Source organism: Lichenostomus cassidix, unplaced genomic scaffold (genome assembly GCF_008360975.1).
Source record: "Lichenostomus cassidix isolate B80296 unplaced genomic scaffold, HeHo_3.0 HiC_scaffold_33, whole genome shotgun sequence".
In the NCBI taxonomy this organism is placed as follows: Eukaryota; Metazoa; Chordata; class Aves; order Passeriformes; family Meliphagidae; genus Lichenostomus; species Lichenostomus cassidix.
The window spans coordinates 3,755,256-3,782,386 of NW_028147632.1; the positions used below are offsets into that span (position 1 = coordinate 3,755,256).

Here is a 27,131-nt window from a genome sequence, read left to right on the forward strand (position 1 = left end):
CATGAAATGTCAGGAGTTTCACCCTCAAAAGCAGCAATGCCCTGGATTTTCTGTAGTTTTATTCTAACATTATCAGAGGATTTTCCTATCAAAACAGGAGCCAGATGGTTTTTACCTCCCTGGTGAGCTTTTATTATCTTTTATTGTGTCCTTGTTTCCACATGAAGCAGCCTATTTAACCCTCTGTGCACTGGACTTTACACCTGAACTTACACCTAAATTGTCTTTCTCCTGACAATCTCAGTGCTTAGAGCAGACTTGGTCTTTGCTACAGATAGAACAGTGAAATTTTTTGGATTTATTATCAGAGAGACCTGAGCAGGAGAATGAAAACTCCTAAGTTAAACAACTTCCTTCCCCATTCCCAGTTTACCAGGTACTGTAACTTATCTGATCCTTTTAACTTATGCCTTAAGTGATGTCTTAACAATTCAACAGAGGAATTACACTTAGCAACATTTAACCTTAAACCTTTTTTTGAACAATTCAAGAGAGGAGCAACACTTAGCAGCGTTTAACTTGGCTTATAACTGATTTAACCTCACTTACAGACCAGTCTTACTCAGATGTCTGAGGCACTGAAACTCCTCAGAGCAGAATTTCTGACACATTTTCTATAGCACAGTCACAGTGTGCACACAGAAAGATTCCATTCCTGTCAGGAAATCCCCTCGAGTACATAAAATGCTCACTCTGGATGGTTTTCCATCTCCCCAGCAGGCAAAGGGTTGAGCCTTGAGGACTGTGGGAATCAGCTCAGGGTCACTTGTTATTTGGGGATCCCTGAGTGCAGCAAAGAGGAGATTTCCCAGCTCGGAGAGGTCTCACTCAGAGGGAGGAGCTGCTCCAGGAGAGCTCCGAGGGGCTCATTTTGGATCGCTGTTCACAGAACCAGAGAGATGGGCTTTTAGTCACAGCCATGTTTCATCCAGGGCTGCCAACTTGCTCTGAAAGTGAGATAACAGGCATGTTGAGCCATGCAGGAGGGATAAAAAGCGGGTTGGGCTGTTGGTAGGGAAAAAGAGGGGCTGGTTGGACCCGTGCGTGGGTGGTGATGTGTTCGTGACCAAGCAGAGCTCAGGGAAGGGTTCTTTATCAAAGCATCACTGAACTGTTACTGCAGCCTGGAAAAAACCACGAAACTGCCTCGGGGGCTGGAAGCGTGTCTAGGGGCGTGTCACTGCTATTGGCTGATCCTCCCACCACTCCTCGGTGTCGCGTTTGGATTGGTCAGAGCTGGTCTGTATAACTGCTATCTGGGACAAAACTCAAGTTCTTTGCAATTGACAGCGCAGGTACCGGAGCATCTCCGGGACCCCGGGAGCGGCGGCAGCGACCGGAGCGGAGCGCAGAGCCCGGGGAGGCGGCGGAGCTCGGAGAGGCTGTCCCAGCGCAGGTGGGAGCCGCGCTGCCTTGTGCCGGGGCTAGGGGCTCGCTGCGGGCGGATGGAGGGGATGCAGGGGGCGGCAGGGGGGCTGTGGCGGCTTCCTTCTCCCGTCTCCCTCCCTCCCTCCCTCCCTCGCTGGCTGTGGCGCCGTGTTGCCGCTGGCCTGAGGCCGCTGAGGGAGCGGCTGCCCGCGGTCTCCTTGCCGCTGCTGCCTCGGCAGGAGGCGGTGCCGGAGCAGCGCTGGCTCGTCCCGCTTGCTGTGGGTAGCACAGAGGTGTCTCTCCTGTCCCCGGGACTGTTTTTGGCCATGCGGGACCGGGCTGGGAGCCCCTGGTGCAGTGGGAGATGTCCCTGCCCGGGGCTGGGGTAGGACGGGAGGAACTTCAATGTCTCTCCCACGCCAACAGCCCTGGAGGAGAGAAAGCAGCTTGTATAACTTTCCACCGTGTCTCGCTCCCACCGCCCCGCCACGCTCCCCGTTCCGCCTTCCCTGCAAGCTCGCCTCCAGTGCAAACCATGCCCCGACCGGGCGGTGCCTCCACTCGCTGTCCCTGAGCTCCAACCCTCAGTGCAGGGCATGCAGGGGACAATGCTGAGCCCCTCAGGGCTGCTGGTTCTTCCCCCCCCTCCGGCAGGCTGAGCCCGATCTGCAGCTGCCCTGTTCCCGCACTCGGCAGCTCCCAGGCGCTGTCCCTAACTGTCCCTGCCGGTCCCTAACTGTCCCTACCTGTCCCTAACTGTCCCAGCCTGTCCCTAACTGTCCCTGCCTGTCCCAGCCCGGAGCTGCACAGCCAGAGGGGTTGGGGCTGCAGGGCCGAGCTGGGCTCGGAGCTCTCTGACACTGTGTTTGTGTCCCCAGGTGCTGCCGGGGAGCAGAGACAGGGCTGCACTGAGCTGGCAGCGCCCTCCAGAGCCAGCACCAGCCAGGGCCTCTCATCGTGTGCTCCACAGTCGGCCAGGACAGTGGTTGGAAAAGTGCAATGGAAGATGGACTCACTGTTTCTGTACCATCAGTGCTGATCTCTCAGGAGCAAGATGTCTCTTCCAAGTGTGCAGTGAGTCAAGGTGTGAAGAGTGAACTCTGCCCTGGGGATGGAGAGGCTGCTGGAGACTTCCTTCAGGTGCCACTTGCTTCTGATGAGGAGCAGAGCCATGGCAGTTGGACGTCTGTAGAGAGCCAAGGGAAGGAGAGTGGCTATGGCTCTGGCTCTGAGAGGCCAGAGAAGCACCAGAATCCTGAGGACAGCTCAGGGACTGAGCACACAGAGCTGCCTCAGGTGCCACATCCTGCTTCTCACAACTGGAGAGATTCGATTTGTGAGCCTGAAACGAGGCCAAGGAAGGACAAAGCCATTGATATTCATGAGGATGCCCAGGATGGATCAGCAACCAAGGGCACAGAGCTGCCTCAGCTGTCAGACCCTGCTGGGCACAGGCAGGGAGAAGCTGCTTCCCTGTTGGAGCAGAGTGAATCCCAGCCCAGGGATGGGATTGGAGAGAAGTCCCAGGATTGCCAGGATGGATCAGCAATGGGAGTCACACACATAAAGACCCTCAGAGGATATCTGGGTGAGTGCAGAGCCAGTGCTGTGGCCTGTGGGGAGGGGATAATGGACAGTGTGAGCCCAGGAGCACAGGGCTGGCAGGGTGTTGCTGTGTCCAGGGCTATGAAACTGCCCATGTGCTCTGCTGGGACTGACAGCCCGGCCCTGGGCACTTCTCCTGCTACAGGCTGTCCCCTGGCCATGTCCCTGGCTGTCCTCTGTTCCTCGCTGCCCCTCATCCCTGTCTGTAACCCTTGTCTCTCCTGCTGCCAGCTCAGTGAGTGGCACACGGGCTGAGGGTCCCTCCTGTGCTCCCTGAGTGTTGGGTGGGGATGTGAGGGCTGGGCCTGCTCAGGACAGCTCCATGCTCACGGCGAGCTGCTCTTTCCAGCTCCTGCTGAGTGGATCAGATCCCATCCCGTGCTCACCCTGGCTCTGCTGACTCTGCTCCTGCTCCTGGCTGTGTCTCTGGCGGTGTCCTTGGCTGCTGTGTCAGGTAAGGAGGAGCAGCAGCCTCAGCCCAACCCCTCGGGGCACTGCGGGCTCACTGCTCCCTCACGGCCGGGATCGTCCCTCAGCCCCGCTTTGACCAATCAGCGCGCGGGAGGACGAGGAGTGACGGCTGAATCAGCCAATCGCTGGGGACGGGGGGGGTTTGAGCGGGAAAACCAGCCAATGGGAGCTCGGGCTGCTCCGTGAGGGGAGAGTCCTCAGACCTTCTGCTGTTCGCTCTGCAGGGAGAAGACAAACAGACGCTCCAGTTTCCCCAGTTACTCTGCTGCTGGCCTGTCCCCATGACTGGGTTGGGTACAACGGGTTCTGCTACTTCCTCTCGAGGGATCACCGCTCCTGGGATCAGGCTAAGGCTCGGTGCTCTGAGCTCGAGGCCTCCCTGGCTGTGCTGAAGGACTGGGAAATGGTGAGTGAGGGGTTTGGGGTGGCTGAGGGGAGCCTGGGGAACTCCTGGGCCAGTGGTGCAGCTCTGACTGTCAGCTCCTCTCACCTTACCAGGAATTCCTCTTCCACCTCAGCAGGAATGTTGATTACTGGCTCGGGCTGCACAGACAGGACCAGCAGCTGCAGTGGGTGGATGGCAGCAGCTTCAACTCCTCGTGAGTCCTGGGGGCACAGGCAGGGCCTGGGGGGCACAGGGGCACAAGATGTTCTCCTGAGGTCCCAGCGCTGTCTCTCCTTTTCCTTGCAGGGTTCCTCTGCTGGGCAATGCACCGTGTGTATTCCTGGCTGACAATAGGCTCAGGAGTGGGAGCTGCTCGAATGACATGCCATATCTTTGCAGCAGACCCCAAGCTCACGTTAGATGAAAGAGGATGAACACAGCCCCTTCGTCACGCTGGGGAGTCACAGCTTTGCTTCTTTCCCCAGCACGGGCAGTTCCTTCCTCAGCTGCAATATCTGCCTTGCGCTGACTCTCAGAGTCACCTCAGTGCGCTTTTTAGAGTCCCTTCAGTGCCTGTGCTGCAGGAGATGAACCTGCAGGAGGAGGACATGATAAGAAAGCTGATGTTTGGCTGCCTGGGCTGGGCCTGGGGGTTCCTTTTAACTCGCCCCCATCAAGGCCAGAGACACTTCAGAGAGCAAGTCAGAGCAGTGGGTATTTGCTTTATTCCACACACAGGGTGTGTGAATTGTTTCCACCAAACCCACCTCAGTACCCCAAAGACACAGTGTTACAGGTAAAATTGATGAATATTCATCACATTTCCCAGGATAGGAGTGGTTATAATTTCTCAAAAGTCATTAATAATCACTAGCATGTGCACCATGCATTCTCTGTATGTCCTGGTGGTCTTTGGAGACCCCCAAAGCCCCCTCCAGGGTGAAGGTGCTTCATGGGATGATTCAGTGATTTCTGTGCTGGTTTCAAATGCATGCTTGTACATATTAGCTGATAAGCCATCAGGACAGAGCTGTTACCTACATTGATTCCACAGTTTGAGTTTGAATTAGAGTTCAGCCTTCAGCCCTCAACAGGCACTGTGCTGCTGGGAAGAGGGCAAAAGCTGAAATAGATTCGGGTTTTCTATTTGACCACTCCTTTCTCGCTTTCTCCTTCTGAAAGCATCACAAAAGTCGTTGTGTTTCTCTTGCACTCAGTATATTCACTTAAGATTTACTTAACATACACGTATCTACTTGTATATCGCTGTGGATTCAGCTCTGAAAAATTTACTGCCTCATGCATGTGACCTTTGCTGGGTTAAGGTTCTGATAATGCCAAAGTCATGATTTGACCCCAGTGGAGCCTTTTGCTTAAGGGTTGGACTGCAACCTTGTGGGTCCCTTCTGACTCAGAGCATTCTGGAAGAATCCTTGAATGACCTCCATCGGTATTAATGAAACTAATGTTGTTTCCTGCATTATTTTTTTCCTTTTGCAATAAACGCTTGTCAAGGCCGCGCTGTCCCTTGTGTCCCCTCAGCACCTGCAGCCCTGTCCCTTGCCTTGCTCCCCCTGCCCCGGGGGCTTCAGCCGAGCCAGAGCCTCTTCCCAGTGCTCCCAGTGCTCCCAGTCTGCCCGTGCAGCCTCCAGCAGCCAGCGAGGCCTTCAGCTGGGCCGGCAGAGAGGAGCTGCTGGGAGCTCCCGAATCAGTTTGGTTCCGTTTGTCCTTCCCAGCCTGGGGAACAACGATTTGGGAGTTTTCTGCCCAAACGCTGTCCGTTTTTCCGCGCAGCCCAAGGGGTTTGGGGAGATTTTGGCTTTTTGGGGGAAATGAAAGCGATGTGGGGACAAGGCGGGATTGTCCCTCAGCTGTGTTCTGACCAATCAGAGTGGGAGACCGAGGAGTGGCGGGAGAATCAGCCAATGGGAGTGGAGGGTGGGATCTCCACAGGGCATATAAAGGGGGTCACTGCAGGGAATTCCCCACGGGTTTTTAAAATGTCGGAGGAGAAAAAGGCCTGCAATGTCCCGGGCCGTGCTGGAGGCCAAGGAACCGCTGCTGCTCTGAACCGGCGGGAGGTGAAAACCGCTGTGACACTGTCCTCCTCACCCTGGTGTCCCTCGACAGCACACAATGCCTCAGGAACAGGCTGCTCTAGCAGGGATCCCCCACAAGTCCCGCCAGCAGCCACTTCCATGGCTCTGCAGGAGCTTCCCATGGCTCAGGGTCTCTCTCAGGCATCCCCTGCTCCGGCCTGGGCTCCTGCCGGGGCTGCAGGGGAGTCCCTGCTCCATCCCGGCCTCACCCACAGCTCACACCGAGCTGGACTTGCAGCTCCAGGTCACACCGAGCTCCCGCTGGCTGAGGGCAGCAGCGATTCTTTGTCCTCCTGCCCGGGCTGGGACACTGCAGGGCTGAGGAGCCAAAAAGCGAATTTTGGCCACAACCCCGGGATTGTCATTGCAGCGATTGGGGTGAGTGTGTGCCATGCGCAGAGCTCTCCCACCTCACTCCCATTGGCTGACTGTGCCGTCACTCCTCATTCTCGCGCGGTGATTGGTCAAATAGAGGACAAGCACCGCCCTTGGTACCGCCCCGGTACCGCCATTGCTGCAGGGTCAGTGAGGGCTCGGGAGCGGCAGCGGCCGGAGCGCTGTGAGGCGGCGGAGCTCGGAGGCGGCGGAGCTCGGCGGTGACCGCAGCGCAGCGACCCGGGGACAGGAGAGACACCTCTGTGCTACCCACAGCAAGCGGGACGAGCCAGCGCTGCTCCGGCACCGCCTCCTGCCGAGGCAGCAGCGGCAAGGAGACCGCGGGCAGCCGCTCCCTCAGCGGCCTCAGGCCAGCGGCAACACGGCGCCACAGCCAGGGAGGGAGGGAGGGAGGGAGACGGGAGAACGAAGCCGCCACAGCCCCCCTGCCGCCCCCTCCATCCCCTCCATCCGGCCGCAGCGAGCCCCGAGCCCCGGCACAAGCCAGCGCGGCTCCCAGCTGCTCTGAGGCTGTTTTTGAGCTCCCCGGGGTTCTCCAGAGACTCTCCGGCAGTGCCGACTGTGCTGCAGGAGCGATGCGATGGGAGAGGAACGGCGTTTGTGTTTCTCTCTCCGAGAGCAGCAGTGGGTGCGGCAGAGATGAAATAATATGTGATGGGGAGGAGAAGCGGGCAGTGAATTTGGCTCAGACTCATCCCCCTTCCTGTGTCACTCCCGGGCTTTTAATTATTAAGGGAAAGGTGATTGCACAATCCTTCAGATGAGAACGGGCTGAGCAAGAAGCTGCAGGAAGGAAGCTCTGCTGCCCTCAACAGGCTCGGCGTGACCTGGAGCTGAAGGCGCTGCGAGCTGCGGGTGAGTCCGGGATGGAGCAGGACAAGTATTCCTCTCTATTTCTGCCCTGTTTCCGTTCGCATTTATCCTTCTTTGTGCACATTTTTATACACTTTTACCTTTTCTGCTAGTTAATCTTTTAGCTCCATGCAGCCCCTTCAGGGGAACTGAAAATTCCTGTTCCCTGCCCTTGATCAGCCTGTAAACTTTCTGAGATTCTGTACCTGTTTAGAAGTTACCACTCCCTTTCCCAGCACAAAGTGTGGCAAGGACTCTGCGGGGAAAACCTGACACACCCAGGGCAGGGACTTACTGAACTCTGGCTCACCTTTATCCCTGGCCTGGGTGAGGTTTGATAAGGTCAGTGATAAAGCAGCTGATGACAGGACTTTATTTATTCCTCTGCCCCTGGGTTGGATCTTTATTCTCAACAAAGAATTGAAATCTCTCGTCCCCAAACCAGTGAGGATTCCTGACAGATTTTACTCAGTTATACATTAAAAATAGAATTCATCCTTTTTCCCTTTCTGTGGCCAATGTGGAGTGGGTAAATCCCACAGAGTTCCCAAAGCCTTGCTGACTTGTTCCACTGTTCTTGCTATAAAATGGGACCCTCTGGCTGAGGACATTCCTGGAGGAGCTCCAAAGTGGGGAATTAATTGATTTAACGATATTTTCATTATTTCTTTTGCAGGAAAACACTTCAGATCACCTGGAAATTGCCCCAGTTAAAAGACAATTATCGCTCTCAATACACGGAAATGCTGTGAAGTCAATTTACCAAAAACCTCATTGTGAGTTTCCAGATTTGAGGGTCCCAATATTCACAGTATTTGGGTTATTTCTTCTACATGTGCCACACTTCTGAGTCTTTGAAGGTACAGTTTAGATCATTTTGGAGCTAATTCCTGTATTTTTAAAGTGTTTTAACAATTTCTCTGCTCTCCAATGAGTGCACTGTTGCTCTCTGCTCACTCTTTCTCTCATAATCCCCTCAAGAACTGTCACGTCTCAAACAGAGGTGGCTGTCCATCCCCTGGGGGGAAATCTAGAATTTATCACCTCAGTTCACTGACAATCTCTTCTTCCATGGTCAGGTTGAATACCTTGCAGAGAAATCTCTTGTTGTGAAACCAAAATGTGAATTGCTTTTCTCTTCAGACTCCTTATCTGCATATCCTTATCTGCCCTGTCAGCCTAGCAGTTTCCTTATTTTGCCGTTATTGCAGTTTCCTGTTATGCTCTGCAGCACAGAATTACAGCTTTATTTGGCTTGTGCTGCTTCCAGCTAGTTTAATATTTGTGTTCTGTGTTTGATAAACACACTTTGTGCTCATGACAAACCTCTCCCTCCAGATGTCACTATGCAAAAACCACACTTAGCATCCTCCCAAATGTTTGCACTTCTTTCCCTCAGTTCCATTTTCCATATCTGTGCAAACAGTTTGTCCATCTGTGCTGAAACAACTCATGGCAAACCTTAGATTAAATTATATCCATCAGGGTGGGGAATGCAAATCCTGCGCTGCATTTTCTGTTATAAACAAAGTTATTTCCTTCTGTGCCATTTCTAATCTGAGTTCTCTATCAACCTTGGCCTTTAAATCCAGTTGGCCTAAAATAAACTTCAGTTGTTTGTTTCATGTCCTGAATTGTTTTTTATTTTGGAGTCAGAAGCACAACAGGAGTTTGAATTTCAAAGGTGATTTTCTGTCCCACTGTACAACAGGACTGAGCTCAGCCAGTGGCTCCTCTTGTGTCCCAAACCCTTCTGTCCCACCTGTGTCCCACAGAGCTCAGGCTCTGTGCCAGAGAGAATTTTGGGATCATGAATCACCAACTTTGTCACTTTGACTTCTCACAATCAGCTGGGACACCCTTGACTCAGATTATTGAGCTGTTCAGGAAAATTTGCAGTGATTCACCCCTGAGCCCCTGGGATTTGTGCCAGAATTCCTTGGAAAAGATTTTTGCTCTCCAAAATGAATCATTACAGAGACTTTCTGGCAAGCCCAAAACCAGAACTCTGATCAGTGTTTTCTTAGCCAAAGTAGGATCAGCAATAAACAAAATCTTCATGTTTAATGTCCAAAGTCAATACCATAATCATTAATTCCTGATCCATGCCCTGACCATCCCAAGAAAAGTGTGAAATTCCTTCAGTTTATGGCTCTGCTGAGTTTCCTTTGACCTCAGAGAATTTCCAACCCCAGAACTGTCCCAGTTCATTTTTGCACTGGCCTTCTGCCAGATTCCTTTTTTTGCTAAAAAGCTTAATAATTCAAGACTTGGTGTGTTGGTTTGAAAACAAACCAGTGGGAGATCACAAGTCAAGATTGAAATTAAAAATAAGTGAAATAATACAAGGAAAAGCACTGACAAAGTCAGATACAACCTAACACCCTGTTAGGGTGGTAGTAGCAGTCCAACTGAAGTAGTCCAGTTGAAGCGGTGATCCTGTGAAGGTCTAGTCTCCAGCTGAAGATCCAGTGGTAGCTCTGGTCCTCTGGGAACCCAGTAGACAGGGCTAGCTCAGGCAGTTCCAAGGCCAGGTTATATCCACGTGGGAACACCTGGTTCCTCCCTCCTGGGCAGAGCATCCCACAATGGGATGAGATAAGTCCATAAGTCACACGGTGGGTCCCTGATGGCCCATTGCCTGTCATGCGGGGTGGGTCATTAGCAGCTGGTAACAGCTAACGGATGGCCCATTGCCTGTCATCCGGAGTGGGTCATTAGCAGGTGATAGCAGCTAACGGCCCACAGCTGGTGGTAATAGAATACTTAACTACATCAATATTGCAACCTAGGACATTATCCACCCCTTATTCTATTACCATCTACACAGTTCTCACTTAAGATAAGGTCTCCTTGTGGTACACAACAGGTTTCTCCATCTGCCTGCATCACCCACCAAGTATAACCAGGTCCTTGGGCAAAAACCACTCCACGGATGGGTTTGCCTTTCCCTGAGGTGGGACTAATCCAAACAGTCTTTCCTAAAAAACCTCTTACGTGTACCACAGGGACTTTATCTCCATCCACTGTGTGCCAAGGTTCGGACTCGGCAGGACCGGCTCGATTGATAGAACCCCTTGTGTTAACCATCCAGGTGGCCTTTGCTAAGTTCAGTTCCCAATTTTTGAAGGTTCCCCCACCAAGTGCCTTCAAAGTTGTCTTCAGTAGTCCGTTGCACCGTTCAACTTTCCCGGCAGCTGGTGCATGATAGGGGATATGGTATATCCATTCAATTCCGTGTTCTCTAGCCCAGGTGCTTATGAGGCCGTTCTTGAAATGGGTTCCATTGTCAGACTCGATTCTCTCAGGGGTACCATGTCTCCACAGGACTTGCTTTTCCATACCCAAGATGGTGTTCCGGGCAGTAGCATGAGGCACAGGGTAGGTCTCTAACCATCCCGTGGTTGCTTCCACCATGGTCAACACGTAGCGCTTTCCTTGACGGGTTTGGGGAAGTGTGATGTAGTCAACTTGCCATACTTCCCCATACCTGTACTTTGACCATCGTCCACCATACCACAGAGGCTTCACCCGCTTGGCCTGTTTGATTGCAGCGCAAGTCTCACAGCTGTGGATGACCAGTGAGATGTTGTCCATGGTCAAGTCCACCCCTCGGTCACGAGCCCACCTGTATGTCGCATCTCTCCCTTGATGACCAGAGGCATCATGGGCCCAACGAGCTAGAAATAATTCTCCTTTGTGCTGCCAGTCCAGATCCACCTGTGACACTTCCACCTTGGCAGCTCGGTCCACCTGCTTGTTGTTACGATGCTCTTCATTAGCCCGACTCTTAGGAACATGTGCATCCACATGTCGAACTTTCACAGTCAGCTTTTCTGCCCGGGTGGCGATGTCCTGCCAAATCTCAGCGGCCCAGATGGGTTTTCCTCTGCGCTGCCAGTTAGCCTTTCTCCAGCGATCTAACCATCCCCACAGTGCATTGGCTACCATCCAAGAGTCGGTGTAGAGATAGAGCCTTGGCCATTTCTCTCGTTCGGCAATATCCAAAGCCAGTTGGATGGCTTTAAGCTCTGCGACCTGACTCGATCCACCTTGTCCCTCGGTAGCCTGTACAGCTTGTCGTGTGGGGCTCCACACTGCAGCTTTCCATTTCCGATCTGCGCCTACAATTCGGCAGGAACCATCGGTGAAGAGGGCATAGCATCTTTCACTCTCCGGCAGCTCGTTATACGGGGGTGCTTCCTCGGCACGTGCTACTTGCTCCTCTGCTTCTTCTGAAGATAATTTAAAAGTCTCACCTTCAGGCCAGTTTGTTATAATTTCCAGAATCCCAGGGCGATTCGGGTTTCCAATACGGGCGCGCTGTGTGATGAGGGCAATCCATTTGCTCCACGTGGCATCAGTGGCATGGTGGGTAGTGGGAACCCTTCCCTTGAACATCCACCCCAGCACTGGCAGTCGGGGTGCAAGGAGAAGTTGTGTTTCTGTGCCGATCACCTCTGAGGCGGCTTGGACTCCTTCGTAAGCTGCCAAGATTTCTTTCTCGGTGGGAGTGTAGTTGACTTCAGACCCTCTGTAACTTCGACTCCAGAATCCCAGTGGTCGACCTCGGGTCTCACCGGGCACCTTCTGCCAAAGGCTCCAGGACAGACCATGGCTCCCGGCTGCAGAGTAAAGCACATTCTTTACCTCTGGTCCTGTCCTGACTGGGCCAAGTGCTACTGCATGAGCGATCTCCTGTTTGATCTGGGTGAAGGCTTGCTGCTGTTCAGGGCCCCAGTGGAAATCATTCTTCTTGCGGGTTATGAGGTAGAGAGGACTCACGATCTGGCTGTACTCAGGGATGTGCATTCTCCAAAAGCCTATGGCACCTAGGAAAGCTTGCATCTCCTTCTTGTTGGTTGGTGGAGACATCGCGATGATCTTATTGATGACCTCAGAAGGAATCTGACGCCGTCCGTCTTGCCACTTTACTCCCAGGAACTGGATCTCTCGGGCACGTCCCTTGACTTTGCTCTTCTTGATGGCGAAACCAGCTTCCAGGAGAATTCTGATGATTTTCTCTCCTTTCCCAAATACTTCCGTTGCTGTGTCCCCCCACACAATGATGTCATCAATATACTGCAGATGTTCTGGAGCCTCACCCTTTTCCAGTGCAGCCTGGATCAGTCCATGGCAGATGGTGGGACTGTGCTTCCCCCCCTGGGGCAGTCGGTTCCACGTGTACTGCACACCTCTCCAGGTGAAAGCAAACTGAGGCCTGCACTCTGCTGCCAGAGGAATGGAGAAAAAGGCATTGGCAATATCAATGGTCGCATACCACTTTGCTGCTTTGGATTCCAGCTCATACTGAAGTTCCAACATGTCCGGTACAGCAGCACTCAGTGGTGGTGTGACTTCATTCAGGCCACGGTAATCCACTGTCAGTCTCCATTCTTCACTGGACTTACGCACCGGCCATATGGGGCTGTTAAAGGGTGAGTGAGCCTTGCTGACCACCCCTTGGCTCTCCAGATCCCGAATCATCTTATGGATGGGGGCCACAGAGTCTCTGTCAGTGCGGTATTGCCGGCGATGCACTGTTGCTGTAGTAATTGGTACCCGCTGTTCTTCAATTCTCAGTAGTCCTACAGCAGACGGGTTATCTGAGAGACCAGGCAGGGTATTCAGTTGTCTTATGTCTTCTGTCTCTATGGCTGCTATCCCAAAAGCCCAGCGATGTCCCTTCGGGTCCTTGAAATATCCACTCCTGAGATAATCTATGCCGAGGATGCATGGGGCATCTGGACCAGTCACAATGGGGTGTTTCTGCCACTCATTCCCAGTTAAACTCACTTCAGCTTCCAGTACAGTCAGCTGCTGGGATCCTCCTGTCACCCCAGAAATAGAAATGGATTCGGTCCCCACATACCTGGATGGCATCAGGGTGCACTGAGTGCCGGTGTCAACCAAAGCCGTGTATCTTTGTGGGTCAGACGTGCCAGGCCATCGGATCCACACAGTCCAATAGATCCGATTATCCCTTTCCTCTACCTGGCTAGAGGCAGGGCTCCTCTAATCCTGTTTTTGGTGCATGACGTTCTTCTCCTGTAAAAGTGTTCCTGAGGTCCCTTCAAGTGGATCAGTCATATTATCACTTCCATTCTGTCTGGAGTTCTGTCCACAAGAGACTGGGGCAGTGTTGTACCTAGATGAGCCTCCTGAAGTTGATGTTTCTTTTTTCAATTCACGTACCCGGGCTGCTAAGGTGGAGGGGGTTTCCTATCCCACTTTCTCATGTCTTCCCCATGCTCCTGCAGGAAAAACCAGAGGTCACGTCGTGGAGTTTGTCTTCTTTCCTTGGCTGGGGAATGTCTGCTCCTGATGGCAGAGACTCGGGTTGGTTTTGGTGTGGCATGGAAAAATCCTTCTTTGAGCTCTTTCCTTAGTTTCTGATTCTCTTCAATTAAGCTCCGGACTTGCGCGGCCAGGTTTGTTTCTACCGATGAGACCTGGGTGCGTAGTGGAGCGGTGACAGTGTCCTCGTAGATTCTCAGTTTGTTTGCTAACACGCCCACCTGGTCTTCGCCTTCCCTCCACTGCAGTGTTGCCAGGTAACGAGAGTATATCTCTGGTCCGAGCCGCGCGAATCTTAGCCACATTTGTGAAGTGCACTGGACATTATCTGGGCTCTTGGGGAATCTCTCGTTGTCCGAGAAAATGATCTCTAGCACAGCCAATTCCCTCAGGCATCGGATACCTTGTTCTATTGTGTTCCATTTTCTCTGGTGCATCTGGAGGTCTTCTTTGCACAGGTATCTGTCCCGTACACTCAGCAGCAATCGCCGCCAGAGGCTGAGAGTTTCCTGGGTTTTCCCAATCCCCTGGTCAATGACCACATCCTGAGACAGGGATCCCAGTTGTCTGGCCTCACTTCCATCCAGAATAGTGTCATTAGCTGCGGCGTCCCAGATACGGAGCAGCCAGGTCAAGATGGACTCATTCGCTTGCCGGGTGAATTCCCTCCGTAGGTCACGCAGCTCCCCCAGGGATAGAGAGCGAGTGATGATCTCCGGTTCTGTCTCTTCTGCTTGGTGGGATGGTCCTGCCGCATCCTCATCAGTCGCTATGCGGACTGATTTGCTCTTGGATTTCTTTTTCTGGACGGGGGCAACCGCTACTGGCTTTGGCTGTTCTGATTTGGTAATAGTCTGTGTTGAGACGTCGACTGCTCTTTTGGTTCTTTTCCTCTTGCCTGCTGATTTGCTTCGTTTCTCCTCCTCAAGAAGACAAAGTATTTTTCTGTTCTTCAGCAGCTGTGCTGGTCGCAGAGAAGAAAGAAAACAGAACTAACAGGAAGATTATGCCATCCTTAGCATCCAGAAAGAACTCAATATTGTCAAAGATGGCTGTGCCTGACCTGAAATGCTGGAAGAAACCACTCTCTCCTCCTAGCCCGAGAGGGTGGGTGCGATTGCTGAGGAGGTCCCAGACGAAGCAGCTTAGGTTAGGCCAGGCAGACAAAGTCGAGTATATATTCCGAATGGTGTTCATTGCCTCACAGGTTACCATGCAATAGGCATAATAAACCAATACAGCAATTCTCATGCCATTCCCTGGTCGCAACAGGAGCAATGCAACGGGTAGATAGTTTCCCATTTGAGGGAAAATATAAAGGGTAAGATACATTACCCACATAGACAGGCTGAGCATGGTGATAGGATTTTCTGAGTTTCCCCAGGTCGAGCCCCACGTTGGGCGCCAAAAAATGTGTTGGTTTGAAAACAAACCAGTGGGAGATCACAAGTCAAGATTGAAATTAAAAATAAGTGAAATAATACAAGGAAAAGCACTGACAAAGTCAGATACAACCTAACACCCTGTTAGGGTGGTAGTAGCAGTCCAACTGAAGTAGTCCAGTTGAAGCGGTGATCCTGTGAAGGTCTCGTCTCCAGCTGAAGATCCAGTGGTAGCTCTGGTCCTCTGGGAACCCAGTAGACAGGGCTAGCTCAGGCAGTTCCAGGGCCAGGTTATATCCACGTGGGAACACCTGGTTCCTCCCTCCTGGGCAGAGCATCCCACAATGGGATGAGATAAGTCCATGAGTCACACGGTGGGTCCTTGATGGCCCATTGCCTGTCATGAGGGGTGGGTCGTTAGCAGCTGGTAACAGCTAACGGATGGCCCATTGCCTGTCATCCGGAGTGGGTGATAGCAGCTAACGGCCCACAGCTGGTGGTAATAGAATACTTAACTACATCAATATTGCAACCTAGGACACTTGGGTCTCAGCCCTGTCCTTCAGTGCCTCTCAGGAAAACATCAGAGCCCATTGGAGATTAAAACTCTTATTTTCCACTCATTCCTTTGCCAGTGGATTCCCAAAAATTGTGGGGCTGATTTGAAATCCTCCTGCTAACTCAGGCCTGGCTGTGGATTTTCCACTCAAATGTGCAAAGCTCCTGGCTGGAATGGCCAGAGATGTGCAGGAAATGTGTCCTTTAAATCTCTGCAGGGAATCCTCCCACATTCTCTCCCAGTGTGGTTAGGAGTGTGGATGGATTAGCTCTCATCTCTTATTAATTGCTATTAACTCTTGTGCTAATTGATCATCTTTGCCATTAGATTTTGGCACTAGGAAATTGGGGGATATTTTAATGAGCTTCACATTCCACCAGGAACAAACACCCTAAAAACCTGTTAGTGACAGGTCAGGAGCCTTTTCACCTTTCCAGTTTTTGAGGATTTTGTAATATCTGTGCCTGTTTGTAGTTTTAGTTTCATTCTTGCAGGTTCTGCTCTCTGTGATTTTCCAGAAATCTCCCTGCCCCCACAATATCCTTTGTAATAGATCAGATTAGGAAGTTCCTTTCCTGTCCCATGAGAATTGAAGGATACACCTATTTACACTCAGGACTAGATTCACATTAGACTCACTGTTTTTCATCTGAATTTCCCCTTTGTGAGACCTTATCACTTCCTTCAGTTGTTTCCAGCCTATTTCCTCCTAATAATTGTCCAGGAGAGCTGGGCAGGTGCAATAATCCACAAGTTTTTCATCATTTCCCCAGTTTGAAATTAATTGGGTGGAAAAGACACTAATTTCACTGGCAGTTGTGACAAAGTCACCACTTCATTCCCTTGCAGGATGTTTAATTTGGAATAAAGAGCTCCTGTGCCTACCAAAAATCCCAATTTTCCATTTCCCAGAGGCAGAAACTTCTGGTTCTCTTCACAATTTCTCTGCTCTTGCCAGGAGAAAGAGCTCAGAGGAGTCCTGGGTTTCACCTGAGGATCCCAAAGTCCATCCTTTTATCAAATGCACTTGGATTTGTTCTCAATCTTCCTAATGAAGGTTGAGGAACTGAACTTCTTTGTCATGAGACTCCAGCCTGGAGACAGCATGCTCTGCTGACTTCATGTCTAAATGATTTTATTATTTTATTGTCCTTAATCATTTATTGTCTCCTTATCACATTATCATTTAATGATTTATTGTGTCCTTATCCAACAGCTGGCCTGTTTATACCCTCTGTGGATTTGACTTCAGGCCTAAATTTTATTAACTTTCTTCCTTTTGATAATGTGAATGCTTAGAGCAGACTTGGCCTGTGCTATAGCTGGAACAACAGTGAAAAATAATTTGGTTTATTATCAACCAAAGCAGAGCAGGAGAATGAGAAATGAACCAAATCCTAAAGGAAACAACTTCCCCATAGCTCTCCCTCCTTCCTGATTCCCCTGGGGACCCAGGGCCACAGGGGATTGGGGTCACAGCCAGCTCATGACACTGCCACCCCTCAGGGACAGAAATCCTTCTCCTGCTCCAGCCTGGGAACACAGTCCCTAAAAAAGGGATCCCAAAAGTCTCACCAGGAACCACTTCCATGGCTCTGCAGGAGCTTCCCATGGCTCAGGGTCTCTCTCAGTATGTCCTGCTCTGACCTGAGCTCCGGCCGGGACTGCAGGAAGGTCTTTGCCCTATTCTGACCTCAGCCACAACAATTCCTTGGCCTCCTGCCCAGTCAGGCACAGAGCCAAGAGCTCAGTTCTTGTTCAAGTTGTGATTTCGGAGAAATGGAGTAACCGAAACTGCTTTTCTGTGACGTTACTGAGCCCCGCCCCTCGCTCCTATTGGCTGGTTTGTCCCACCACGCCTCCTTCTCGAGCGCTGATTGGTCAGAACGCGCTGCTTGGTCAGAATAAATGTTCCATCCCCTTCACTCTGCTCAGCCGTTCTAGTTTGAGCTTCACAGGAGTTAAGGAGATGTCTGTGCGGTCCGGGAGCCTCAGGGGTTTGCTCATCGTTTGCTCATCGTCTACTCTACAGTCTGTCGAGAAAATGGCTCTGAATCTGCGCTGGAAAATGGACGCGATATGAGCGTGCCACCACCTCTGCTGATGTCTCAGGAGTGAGATCCGTCATCTAAGTAGGCAATGAGTGAAGATATGGCCAGTGGATTAAGCTCCAGTGGTGCACAGCCTGCTGGGGATGCAAATATCCCTCGGGTGGAAGATCCTGTTTATCAGAGGCAGAACAGAGAGAACTGTAAGTCTCTAAAGAGTCAAAGGCATGACAGTGCCTATGGCTCCAGCAATGATAGTGCAGAGGATCTCCTGGATACTGAGGACAAGTCAGGAGTCAAGCATGCAGAGCTGCCTCAGCTGCAGGATCCTGCTGAGCACAAGTGGAGAGATTGGATTTGGGAAGTCTGCAATGAGGATAATGATGTTTTTGAGATTCCCGAGGATGCCCTGGGTCCCAAGAATGGATCAGCAATTAAGGGCACAGAGCTGCCTCAGCTGTCAGACCCTGCTGGGCACAGGCAGGGAGAAGCTGCTTCTCTGATGGGGCAGAGTGAATCCCAGCCCAGGAATGGGACTGGAGAGAAGTGCCAGGATGGATCAGCAACCAGGAATAAACAGAAAAGAACCTGCAGAGGATATCTGGGTGAGTGCAGAGCCAGTGCTGTGGCCGGTAGGGAGGGGACAATGGACAGTGTGAGCCCAGGAGCACAGGGCTGGCAGGGTGTGGCTGTGTCCAGGGCTATGAAAGAGGCCTTGTGCTCTGCTGGGACTGACAGCTCTTAGTGCCTTTGGGCTTGGGCAGTTCTGCTGTAGGCTGTCCCCTGTCCCCTGGCTGTGTCCCTGTTTGTCCCCGGTCAGTGTCCCTGTCCTTTATCTCTCCTGCTTCCAGCTGAGTGAGGGGCAAATGGGCGGAGAGTTGCTTCCTGCTCAGGGCAGCCCCATCCTCACAGTCCGTGCCCCTTTCCAGCTCCTGCTGAGTGGATCAGATCCCATCCCAAGGTCACCCTGGCTGTGCTGACTCTGCTCCTGCTCCTGGCTGTGGCTCTGGCGGTGTCCTTGGCTGCAGTGTCAGGTAAGGAGGAGCAGCAGCCTCAGCCCAACCCCTCGGGGCACTGCGGGCTCACTGCTCCCTCACGGCCGGGATCGTCCCTCAGCCCCGCTCTGACCAATCAGCGCGGGAGAACGAGGAGTGACGGCTGAATCAGCCAATCGTGACGGGTAGAGGGTTTGAGCGGGAAAACCAGCCAATGGGAGCTCGGGCTGCTCCGTGAGGGGAGAATCCTCAGACCTTCTGCTGTTCGCTCTGCAGGGAGAATGGACAGAGAAACTCCAGTTATCCCAGTTACTCCGGTTACATCTGACACTCCTCTGCTGCTGGCCTGTCCCAATGACTGGGTTGGGTACAACGGGTTCTGCTACTTCCTCTCGAGGGATCGTTGCTCCTGGGATCAGGCTAAGGCTCGGTGCTCTGAGCTCAACACCTCCCTGGCTGTGGTCAATGACAAGGAAATGGTGAGTGAGGAGTTTGGGGTGGCTGAGGGGAGGCTGGGGAGCTTCTGGCCCAGCAGTGCAGCTGTGACTGCTGGCTCCTCTCTCCTTGCCAGGAATTCTTCTTCTGCCTCAGCAAAAACAATGATTACTGGCTCGGGCTGCACAGACAGGACCAGCGGCTGCAGTGGGTGGATGGCAGCAACTTCAACTCCTCGTGAGTCCTGGGGGCACAGGCAGGGCCTGGGGGGCACAGGGGCACAAGGTGTCCCCCTGAGGTTCCAGCACTGTCTCTGCTCCTCCCTGCAGGGTTCGTCTCCTTGGCAATGCAGAGTGTGTGTTCCTTGCTGACAATATGCTGAGGAGTGGGAGCTGTTCAAATGACATGCAGTATATGTGCAGCAGACCGCAAACGCGCCTGGAACAGAGCATAGAGGGAGGATTTTCCCTGCGCTGAGCAGTCAAAGGTTCTTTTCTTTCTTCCCAGCACAGGGATTTCCTTCCTCAGCTGCAGCACCTGCCTTGCATTGACCCTCAGGGTCACCTCAGTGTTTGTTCTCATGATCAGTGAGATCTAAGGGAACTCAGTGCCTCTTAGAGTTCCCTTTCTTCCTCATCTCAAGGTGATGAACATGCAGGAGGAGGAAATGATGTGTGTGAGAAAGGTCCTCTCGCTATTTAAAGTTTTAAAGAATTTATTCACTCATTTCTATAGCAGAAAACAATAATAAGGTGCTTTGAATGGCTCTCTACCTTTACAGAAAGGGAAGTGCAGCACTGGGTGTGGCTCAGATAACCGGTAGCCAGAAAGCCTTGAGGGCTGTGTGGCTACATTTCATTCCCCACAAATCTCACCCTATCATCTCCCCTAAGCTCTCCCCGAAGGTTTGAGATGATTAGCTGGAGATTCTGTCAGTCCTTTCAATTGTATTGTTGCTTGCTTTTAGTTCTCTGGGATCTTGCCATAGGCTGCTCTTCACCCCATGATCTCCTTGCATTTATCCCTTGATGCAAAAATCCCATCAAACTCCTCCTTCGATTACATCCCCAGTATTCTAGAACATTCTAATCCTCCCTATCATTGAAATACATTATGTACCTAAGCTATAACTATCATTAACTTACAACAGGGGTGTTAATTGGACACACTCTCAACTGCCCAAAAATACAACCATTTGCAACAAACTCATTGTCCTTCCACAAATGTATGATAATAACAGCCATTAGAACCACTTAGATCATAACCCCTCCCAGGACTAATCTTGTTTCCATTTGCAACAAACTCATTATCCTTCCACAAATGTACAATAATAACAACCATTAGAACCACTTTGATCATAACCCCTCCCAGGACTAATCCTGTTTCTCTTGCACAACATATTTCTATAGTGATCTTTTCTATATGCACGGGTATAATGCTGTGGAAACAGATTTCAAAAACAGTCTCCTAACACTGTATTTCTACACTAATCTTGTGCATATACATTGATATGTACTTCTTTGCATACAGACTATGAACAGGTGCTTCCATATGAACGTGACCTTCCTTGGTGCAATAATGCCAAGGTGTGGATTTGACCCCACAGGGACCATTTCCTTAAGAGCTGTGGGTCCCTCCTAACTCAGAGCATTCTTTGAGATGTCCCTGTGTGACCACTATCAGTATTTGTGGTGACAATATGTAAGGGTCGATCCAAGAATCGAGTTCTGTCTCAACATTTCTCATCAGAAACTACAGGTGCAGGACTTACACAGAGAATGCTTTGTGCTTACCCAAAGCTGGTATGGAGCGAATGCTTTGTACCTGCCTAAGGTGGTACAGAACAAAGACTTTGCACCTGCCTGAGTTGATACAGAAGAAAGGCCTTGTGCCTGCCAAAGCAGGTATGTGACGAAGGCTTTGCACCCGTTGCCCTGACACCCATTGTGAAAAACCTGCTGAGCATGCCTCGGACACTCCTCCCTTGACCCTGCCAAGTGGAGTTTGGCAAATCTCCACAAGAATTAAGGGGGGGCAAAGGCAGCTGGCAAGGAGGGACCAGGTATATGGACTAGCATAAAAGACAGCGCTGGAATAGCTGAACTCCGAAGATCTTCCCCGCCGAAAGATCACATTGATCTTTGCAGAGGTCAAGGAACGCCGACTGGACAGGACTCCAGGGACGCCGGACGTCTGTGGAGCCGTGGTGGTAGCTATAGCCCCTTTCCTTCCCTTTCCTCCCCATCTTTTCCCAATTTTCTCTCTTTCTCTCTCTATCGCAGGCCACTTTATAGGCCAAATTAATAAAGTTCCCCCTTGGATTGAAATTTAACTCCCTTGACTTGTTGCATTTTGTGGTTTCTTTTCTTTTTGCACTCTGAGATCGTAGCTGGTATCAACCATCACGCGTCTGCTTACGAGTGGACCGTGACATAAATTGGTGTCACGGACAGGATCCTGATAGAGGCTGAGGGACAAAACCCCTCAAAACTAATTTTTGAGGACTCTATTGGGATTCCAGCTATCAGGACTTAGAGTGCAAAAAAAAGGGGAGTTAAATTTTTGTTTTAGTGACACCTGAGAAAGGGTAAGAGTGGCAATTGGCAAGTATCTAATTTTCTCAAGTAGATTTGAGCTGTTTTTGTTGGTTTTGAAGTTGTTTTGTTTTAGGATTAAGGATTTGTTTCTCAAGTGAATTTTGAGCTGTTGTGGTTGTATTGTTTTTGAAATTGTTTCAGGATTGAGAATTTGTTTCTCAAATGAATTTTGAGCTGTTTTGAATTTTTTTTTTTTTGAACTTGTTTTGTTTCAGGATAGATTTGAGCTGGTTTTTGTTGTTATATTGTTTTGAGGTTGTCTTGTTTCTGAATCAGGATAGAGAAAAATGTTTCTCAAGTGGATTTGAGTTGTTTTTGTTGTTGGTTTTATTTCTGAGTTAGGATAAGGAAAAGATGCCTGGCAAACAGGAGAAGAGAGATTCTCAGTTGGTGGATGATAAAGATGTATTATTTACATTTTTGGCTAAATATGGTGCTCAACCCTCTCCTATTGGGGACGATTGGGCTCGAGAGAATTGGAAAAATATGCAGAGTATTGTAGATCAGATTTCTCTGCTACAGAATGAGGCTAAGGTTAAGTTTTTACTACCAGGAAAAAGCAAGACAATAGTCTGTTCTGTTTTGGGTGCCAGCTTGATCGCAGCCATTGAAGACTGTCATAGGCAGCGTAGTAATGAAGAGAAAATCATAGAATCCTTAGAAAACCTGGTGCGCTGTCACCAAACAACAATTTCCAAACTGGAAAAGGAATTAGAGTGCAAGGAAGAAGAAAACCATTCCTTAAGGGCTGCTCTTGAAGTAAATCACACTAATTCACAGAACACTAGTTCACAAGACACAGTATCATCGGGATCAATTAACCCGATATATCCACAGAAGGAATTGGAACAGATGAAAAAACTTGATGAAAATCCCCCTTATTTAAGACCCTTATTCAAAACTGAATTTTCTTACCCTAATGATGAAGATACAGACCCCCACATAACCACCTTGGAAACGCCCTATCCTGCCACTAAACTAGCCAAGTTATAAAGGGAATATGGGCATCTTATCAAAGAATCCAAAACAGAATATGTGTCTTTAACTGGGGGTGACCAAATACAATTGAGTGAAAAGGAGGCTGAGGGTTACTGGGGCCACGGAGTTTTCTTAACAACAGGTGATCTCTGGACCCCATGGTCTCTAACTCAGCATGCTGCTTACTGGGCTGGAGGGTTAAACCCTCTGGACAGGGGAGACCCCTTGGCAATAACAGGCACAGCTGACCAATTACTAGAAAGTGTACATAAAGCTGCTTGCCTACAAATGATACATGAGAGAAAACTAATTCCTGGATGTGAATCACCAATGATGTTACCTGTTAACCCTGAAATTATGACTGCCTTAATAAGGGGGCTCCCCGAGTCACTCAAAGCCACGGGGATAAGTCTTCAGAGAACCATAGCGTCAATGGGTCTGGTGGAAAGATTGGAAAGTTTTATGTGCAGAGGTGATAATAGCAGAAATACAGGCAGTACCAATACAGACTCTTACACAAATTCCTCTGACTTTTCAACACCAGCCCCGCTAAGTAACAAACCTCACCCTAGACCTAAAGTCTGGACATGGGGGGAGGTAACACAAGGATTAGCTGATTACAATAAAAAATACTGTCCTGTGGAGCCTTTAGAAGAGAGATCAAGAGATATCCAGCAAGTAGGAGTTCAAAATGCACTGCCCTGCCCCAGCAAAACTATGGATGTTGCCAAGGAACTGTCACAGCCTAAACCCCTTTCTGTCCAACTTGATTGGTGGCGTTTAGGACTTAAAAAAGGAATTCCTAGAGATTTGATGGATGGTTTACCTTTAGAAAAATTGTGCAAACTGGTAACTCAGTGGCGTGTGACAAAACCACCTTCCTCTGTGAAAGAAAGTGCACCTGTCGCAGCTTGTGCCCCCCCTTTCGTGGATGGTGCAGACAAGACATCAAAGCAAACTTTTTTCTCCAGAACAGGCAAACTAGGATCTCCATTTCCTAGTGGTGGGCAGGGAAGTGGAGAATGGATCTATGTTAAACAGCTCACCAAAACAGAAAAAGGAGATGTGTTAAAAACAGCTATCGTGGGATTTTATTCTCGCAGTTTTAAGGATGCTGAGAAAAGGTATACTGCTTGGGAGAAAGGCTTGTTTGTGGTAAGCCTGGCTTTCATTGAAGTCGATGCACAGATTGAGCATTTCTGCGATGTGTTTTCTGTAACAGAAGAAGCCTCAAAGAACCTTTCTATCCAAGAAACAGAGAGCCTGGATATCAACCAAGATAAACCTTCCTCAGTCATCCGGGTGGCCCCTCCTTTTTCCCAACACCAAACAATAAATGCCTGGTTTATTGTTCCATCATTTTAATTCCCTTTTGCCTGAAAAGGGCAAGGTCTCTATTTTTTGTTTTTGCAGGAGAGCCCTGTGGGACTTTAAGAATTTCTGTAGAAGAAATATGAATAAAAATTGAAGACTTAAATCTGAAAATGGCCTACAAAATTTTCATTATATTGCTCATACTTTTCTGCATTACACCTTCTTCCTATAACCAAAAATAATAATGAATTGCTTTGGTCTCAAGCCTTCATAGAATATTCTAGCTCTTCCAGAAATTATCCCAAAAATAACCATCCAAATTTGGCTGTAGTTGTAATGCATGATGACAAAATTTACCATTTGTCTGATTGGGTCTGGGATAAAAATGAGTGGGTTAGAACCCTACCTGGTATCCTTGATGAAAAAATTCAAGTGGGATGCAGAAAAGTGGAACCTGGTTTTCAATACCATTTATAATTGGAAACACCAGCCAACAACAAATATTATTTAAACCAGAATGGTCTCTCAAAAAGGTTGCTCCCTTTTCTCCTGGAGATGAATGTCGAGAGACCTGACTGGTGTTTTTAGGAACTAGATTGGGAGTTCTAAAAAGCATTGATTCAGAGGTATTATTGAATAAATTGGCTACTGCAACTTTTGATCTGACAAAAATGCAACAGACTTTAAGAAGGCATTTTTCCTACAGAAATCTGAAAAATAAATTGGGCTAGTACTAACAATTTTGAAAAGAACCTCCAATCTTGGTGGAAGTTAGTAAATTTTACCTATAATCATGTTAGTAACACTGCTACAGCTTATGTGTTAACTATTCACAATGCTTCAGTATCTATGATTTATCCTGTTTTTGCATTAGGCTTGAATCACAATGGGACTATACTCTATCCTTTTGAGCACAGAGCATGGGCCCAAAAGGTGAATGATAAATGGCAAATGATAGACCTGGAATCCTGCATTGTGTGGGAACAACTAGGAATTATCTTTGAAAGTAGCACCATCAGAGATTTTTGTTTAGACACTGACCAAAAAGTTTGCCATTTTGAAGTTTGTCCTGAAGTTAACCCTAAAAGTGTAATAATCTATATGGGCAAAGGTTGTGTATGCTTAAGAACTGCTTGTAGTAATTTCACAGTAAGAAATGTAATAGCTTATACCAGTAATCGTACAAATATTTGTATTTGTAATTCTACTGAAATCACGGGATGTGACTTCTCTTACTCAGCTCCAGTCGCTTCCCACCAAATTCTGAAATCTGATATCACATTGATTCATATTGAGCAAGCTGCATGGCAAAAAGTAATGTAAAAATCTTTCCTATCTTGTTTCCCTTCCTTCCCTTCTCTCCCCTTCCCCCTTCCTTGGTGTTACCACCATGTGGTCCCGAAGACAACTCATCCAGAAGATACCTAAATTGCAAAGAAAGACAACTCACCCAGAAGATGACTTATCATGAAGAAGTCAACTGGTCCTGAAGATAAATGTTGAGCCACCAGGTGGTGTAAGGGTCGATCCAAGAATCGAGTTCTGTCTCAACATTTCTCATCAGAAACTACAGGTGCAGGACTTACACAGAGAATGCTTTGTACTTACCCAAAGCTGGTACGGAGCGAATGCTTTGTACCTGCCTAAGGTGGTACAGAACAAAGACTTTGCACCTGCCTGAGTTGATACAGAACAAAGGCCTTGTGCTGCCAAAGCAGGTATGTGACGAAGGCTTTGCACCCGTTGCCCTGACACCCATTGTGAAAAACCTGCTGAGCATGCCTCGGACACTCCTCCCTTGGCCCTCAAGTGAAGTTTGGCAAATCTCCACAAGAATTAAGGGGGAGCAAAGGCAGGTGGCAAGGAGGGACCAGGTGTATGGACTAGCATAAAAGACAACTCTGGAGTGGCTGAACTCCGAAGATCTTCCCCACCGAAAGATCACATTGATCTTTGCAGAGGCCAAGGAACGCCGACTGACCGGGACTCCAGGGACGCCGGACGTCTGTGGAGCCGTGGTGGTAGCTATAGCCCCTTTCCTTCCCTTTCCTCCCCATCTTTTCCCAATTTTCTCTCTTTCTCTCTCTATCGCAGGCCGCATTATGGGCTAAATTAATAAAGTTCCCCCTTAGATTGAAATTTAACTCCCTTGACTTGTTGCATTTTGTGGTTTCTTTTCTTTTTGCACTCTGAGATCGTAGCTGGTATGAACCATCACGCGTCTGCTTACGAGTGGACCGTGACACAATGTTACATAAAGAATAATTTACTCTGTTATTTTAATACATTTCAATAAACGCTTGTCAAGACCGCGCTGTCCCTCGTGTCCCCTCAGCACCTGCAGCCCTGTCCCTTGCCCTGCTGCCCCTGCCCCGGGGGCTTCAGCCGAGCCAGAGCCTCTTCCCAGTGCTCCCAGTGCTCCCAGTCCTTCCTAGCCTGGGCAAAAACCATTTGGGGAGTTTTCCGCCTGCAATCTCTCCCCTCCTCCGCTCAGCCCAAGGGGTTTGGGGAGATTTTGGCTTTTTGGGGGAAATGAAAGCGATGTGGGGACAAGGCGGGATTGTCCCTCAGCCGCGTTCTGACCAATCAGAGTTCGAGAACGAGGAGTGGCGGGAGATTCGGCCAATCAAAAGGAGAGATGGGGTTCGGGCGGGAAAATCAGCCAATGGGAGCGAGGGGCGGGCTTTGGGGGTTATATAAAAGGGTCTCTGAGGGGCTTGAATCTCCTCAGACCCTCAAAGTCAGACTCGGGATTGCCCTGGAATGTCCCGGGCTGGGCAGGAGGCCAAGGAACCACTGTGGTGAGTCCGGGATGGAGCAGAGACCTCCCTGCCGCCCCGGCAGGAGCAGGAGATACCTGGGAGAGACCCCGAGCCCGTGGGAAGCCCCTCAGAGCCATGGCAGTTGCTCCCGGCCTGTTCCTGAGGGACTCTGTGCGGTGCCTCACAGGATTCCCTCATTCCCTTGTGAAATTCTTCCCTCTGGCGGAGGCACTGGGCATTTCCACTTGAATTTGAGCTAATTTCATCGGGTTTGGGGACTTGGGGACATCGGCAGCACTGGATGGAGCCAGAGGCGCGGCGGGGGAAGTGCTGGAGGGGAATTTGGGGAGAGCAGAGCTTTGGGCTCTGCCGGAGCAGATCGGAGCGATCAGAGTTCACCACCAGCACTGCCTGCGGGTTCTGTCAGCTGTTATGGGGAGGAGGATCAGCATTTGCAGCTCTTTAACTTCGGGAGAGCACAGTTCTCCTTTGACTCTCCCGGGGCACTCAGACCTTTCTGACCTCACTGACCCCAGCAGGGTCAATGTCCTCCCATTTCCCTCCCAGGGTCTCTCGGACTTTTCTCCT

The 27,131-nt window shown here is 49.9% G+C and overlaps 2 protein-coding genes, 1 long non-coding RNA gene and 1 pseudogene across 6 annotated transcripts in view; 3 read left to right on the forward strand and 1 right to left on the reverse strand.

The window, feature by feature from the left end:
- Positions 1-27,131, reverse strand: part of LOC146421561 (killer cell lectin-like receptor subfamily B member 1B allele A) — a 76,741-nt gene that overhangs the window by 46,216 nt on the left and 3,394 nt on the right. The gene's annotated exons all lie outside the window — the stretch shown is intronic.
- Positions 1,140-20,120, forward strand: LOC146421566 (C-type lectin domain family 2 member D-related protein-like). Of its 4 annotated transcripts, none has more exons than XM_085047270.1 (6): positions 1,140-1,396; positions 2,247-2,956; positions 3,323-3,427; positions 3,669-3,850; positions 3,943-4,043; positions 4,136-4,552. In XM_085047270.1, exons 2-6 carry the CDS (start codon positions 2,368-2,370, stop codon positions 4,251-4,253), a joined length of 1,095 nt encoding a protein of 364 aa, XP_084903396.1. In that variant the 5' UTR covers positions 1,140-1,396; positions 2,247-2,367; the 3' UTR covers positions 4,254-4,552. The 4 variants fall into 4 exon arrangements, with proteins under 4 accessions (XP_084903396.1, XP_084903395.1, XP_084903394.1 ...); XM_085047269.1 differs by lacking the exons at positions 3,943-4,043; positions 4,136-4,552 and adding exons at positions 19,029-19,129; positions 19,222-20,120 and having other exon boundaries at positions 1,143-1,396; XM_085047268.1 differs by lacking the exons at positions 3,669-3,850; positions 3,943-4,043; positions 4,136-4,552 and adding exons at positions 18,734-18,936; positions 19,029-19,129; positions 19,222-20,120 and having other exon boundaries at positions 1,146-1,396.
- Positions 7,068-8,797, forward strand: LOC146421567 (uncharacterized). The gene is made up of 3 exons (XR_014848656.1): positions 7,068-7,183; positions 7,394-7,518; positions 7,853-8,797. It is a non-coding gene; the product is annotated as an uncharacterized LOC146421567 (long non-coding RNA).
- Positions 21,999-25,892, forward strand: LOC146421568 (uncharacterized; annotated as a pseudogene).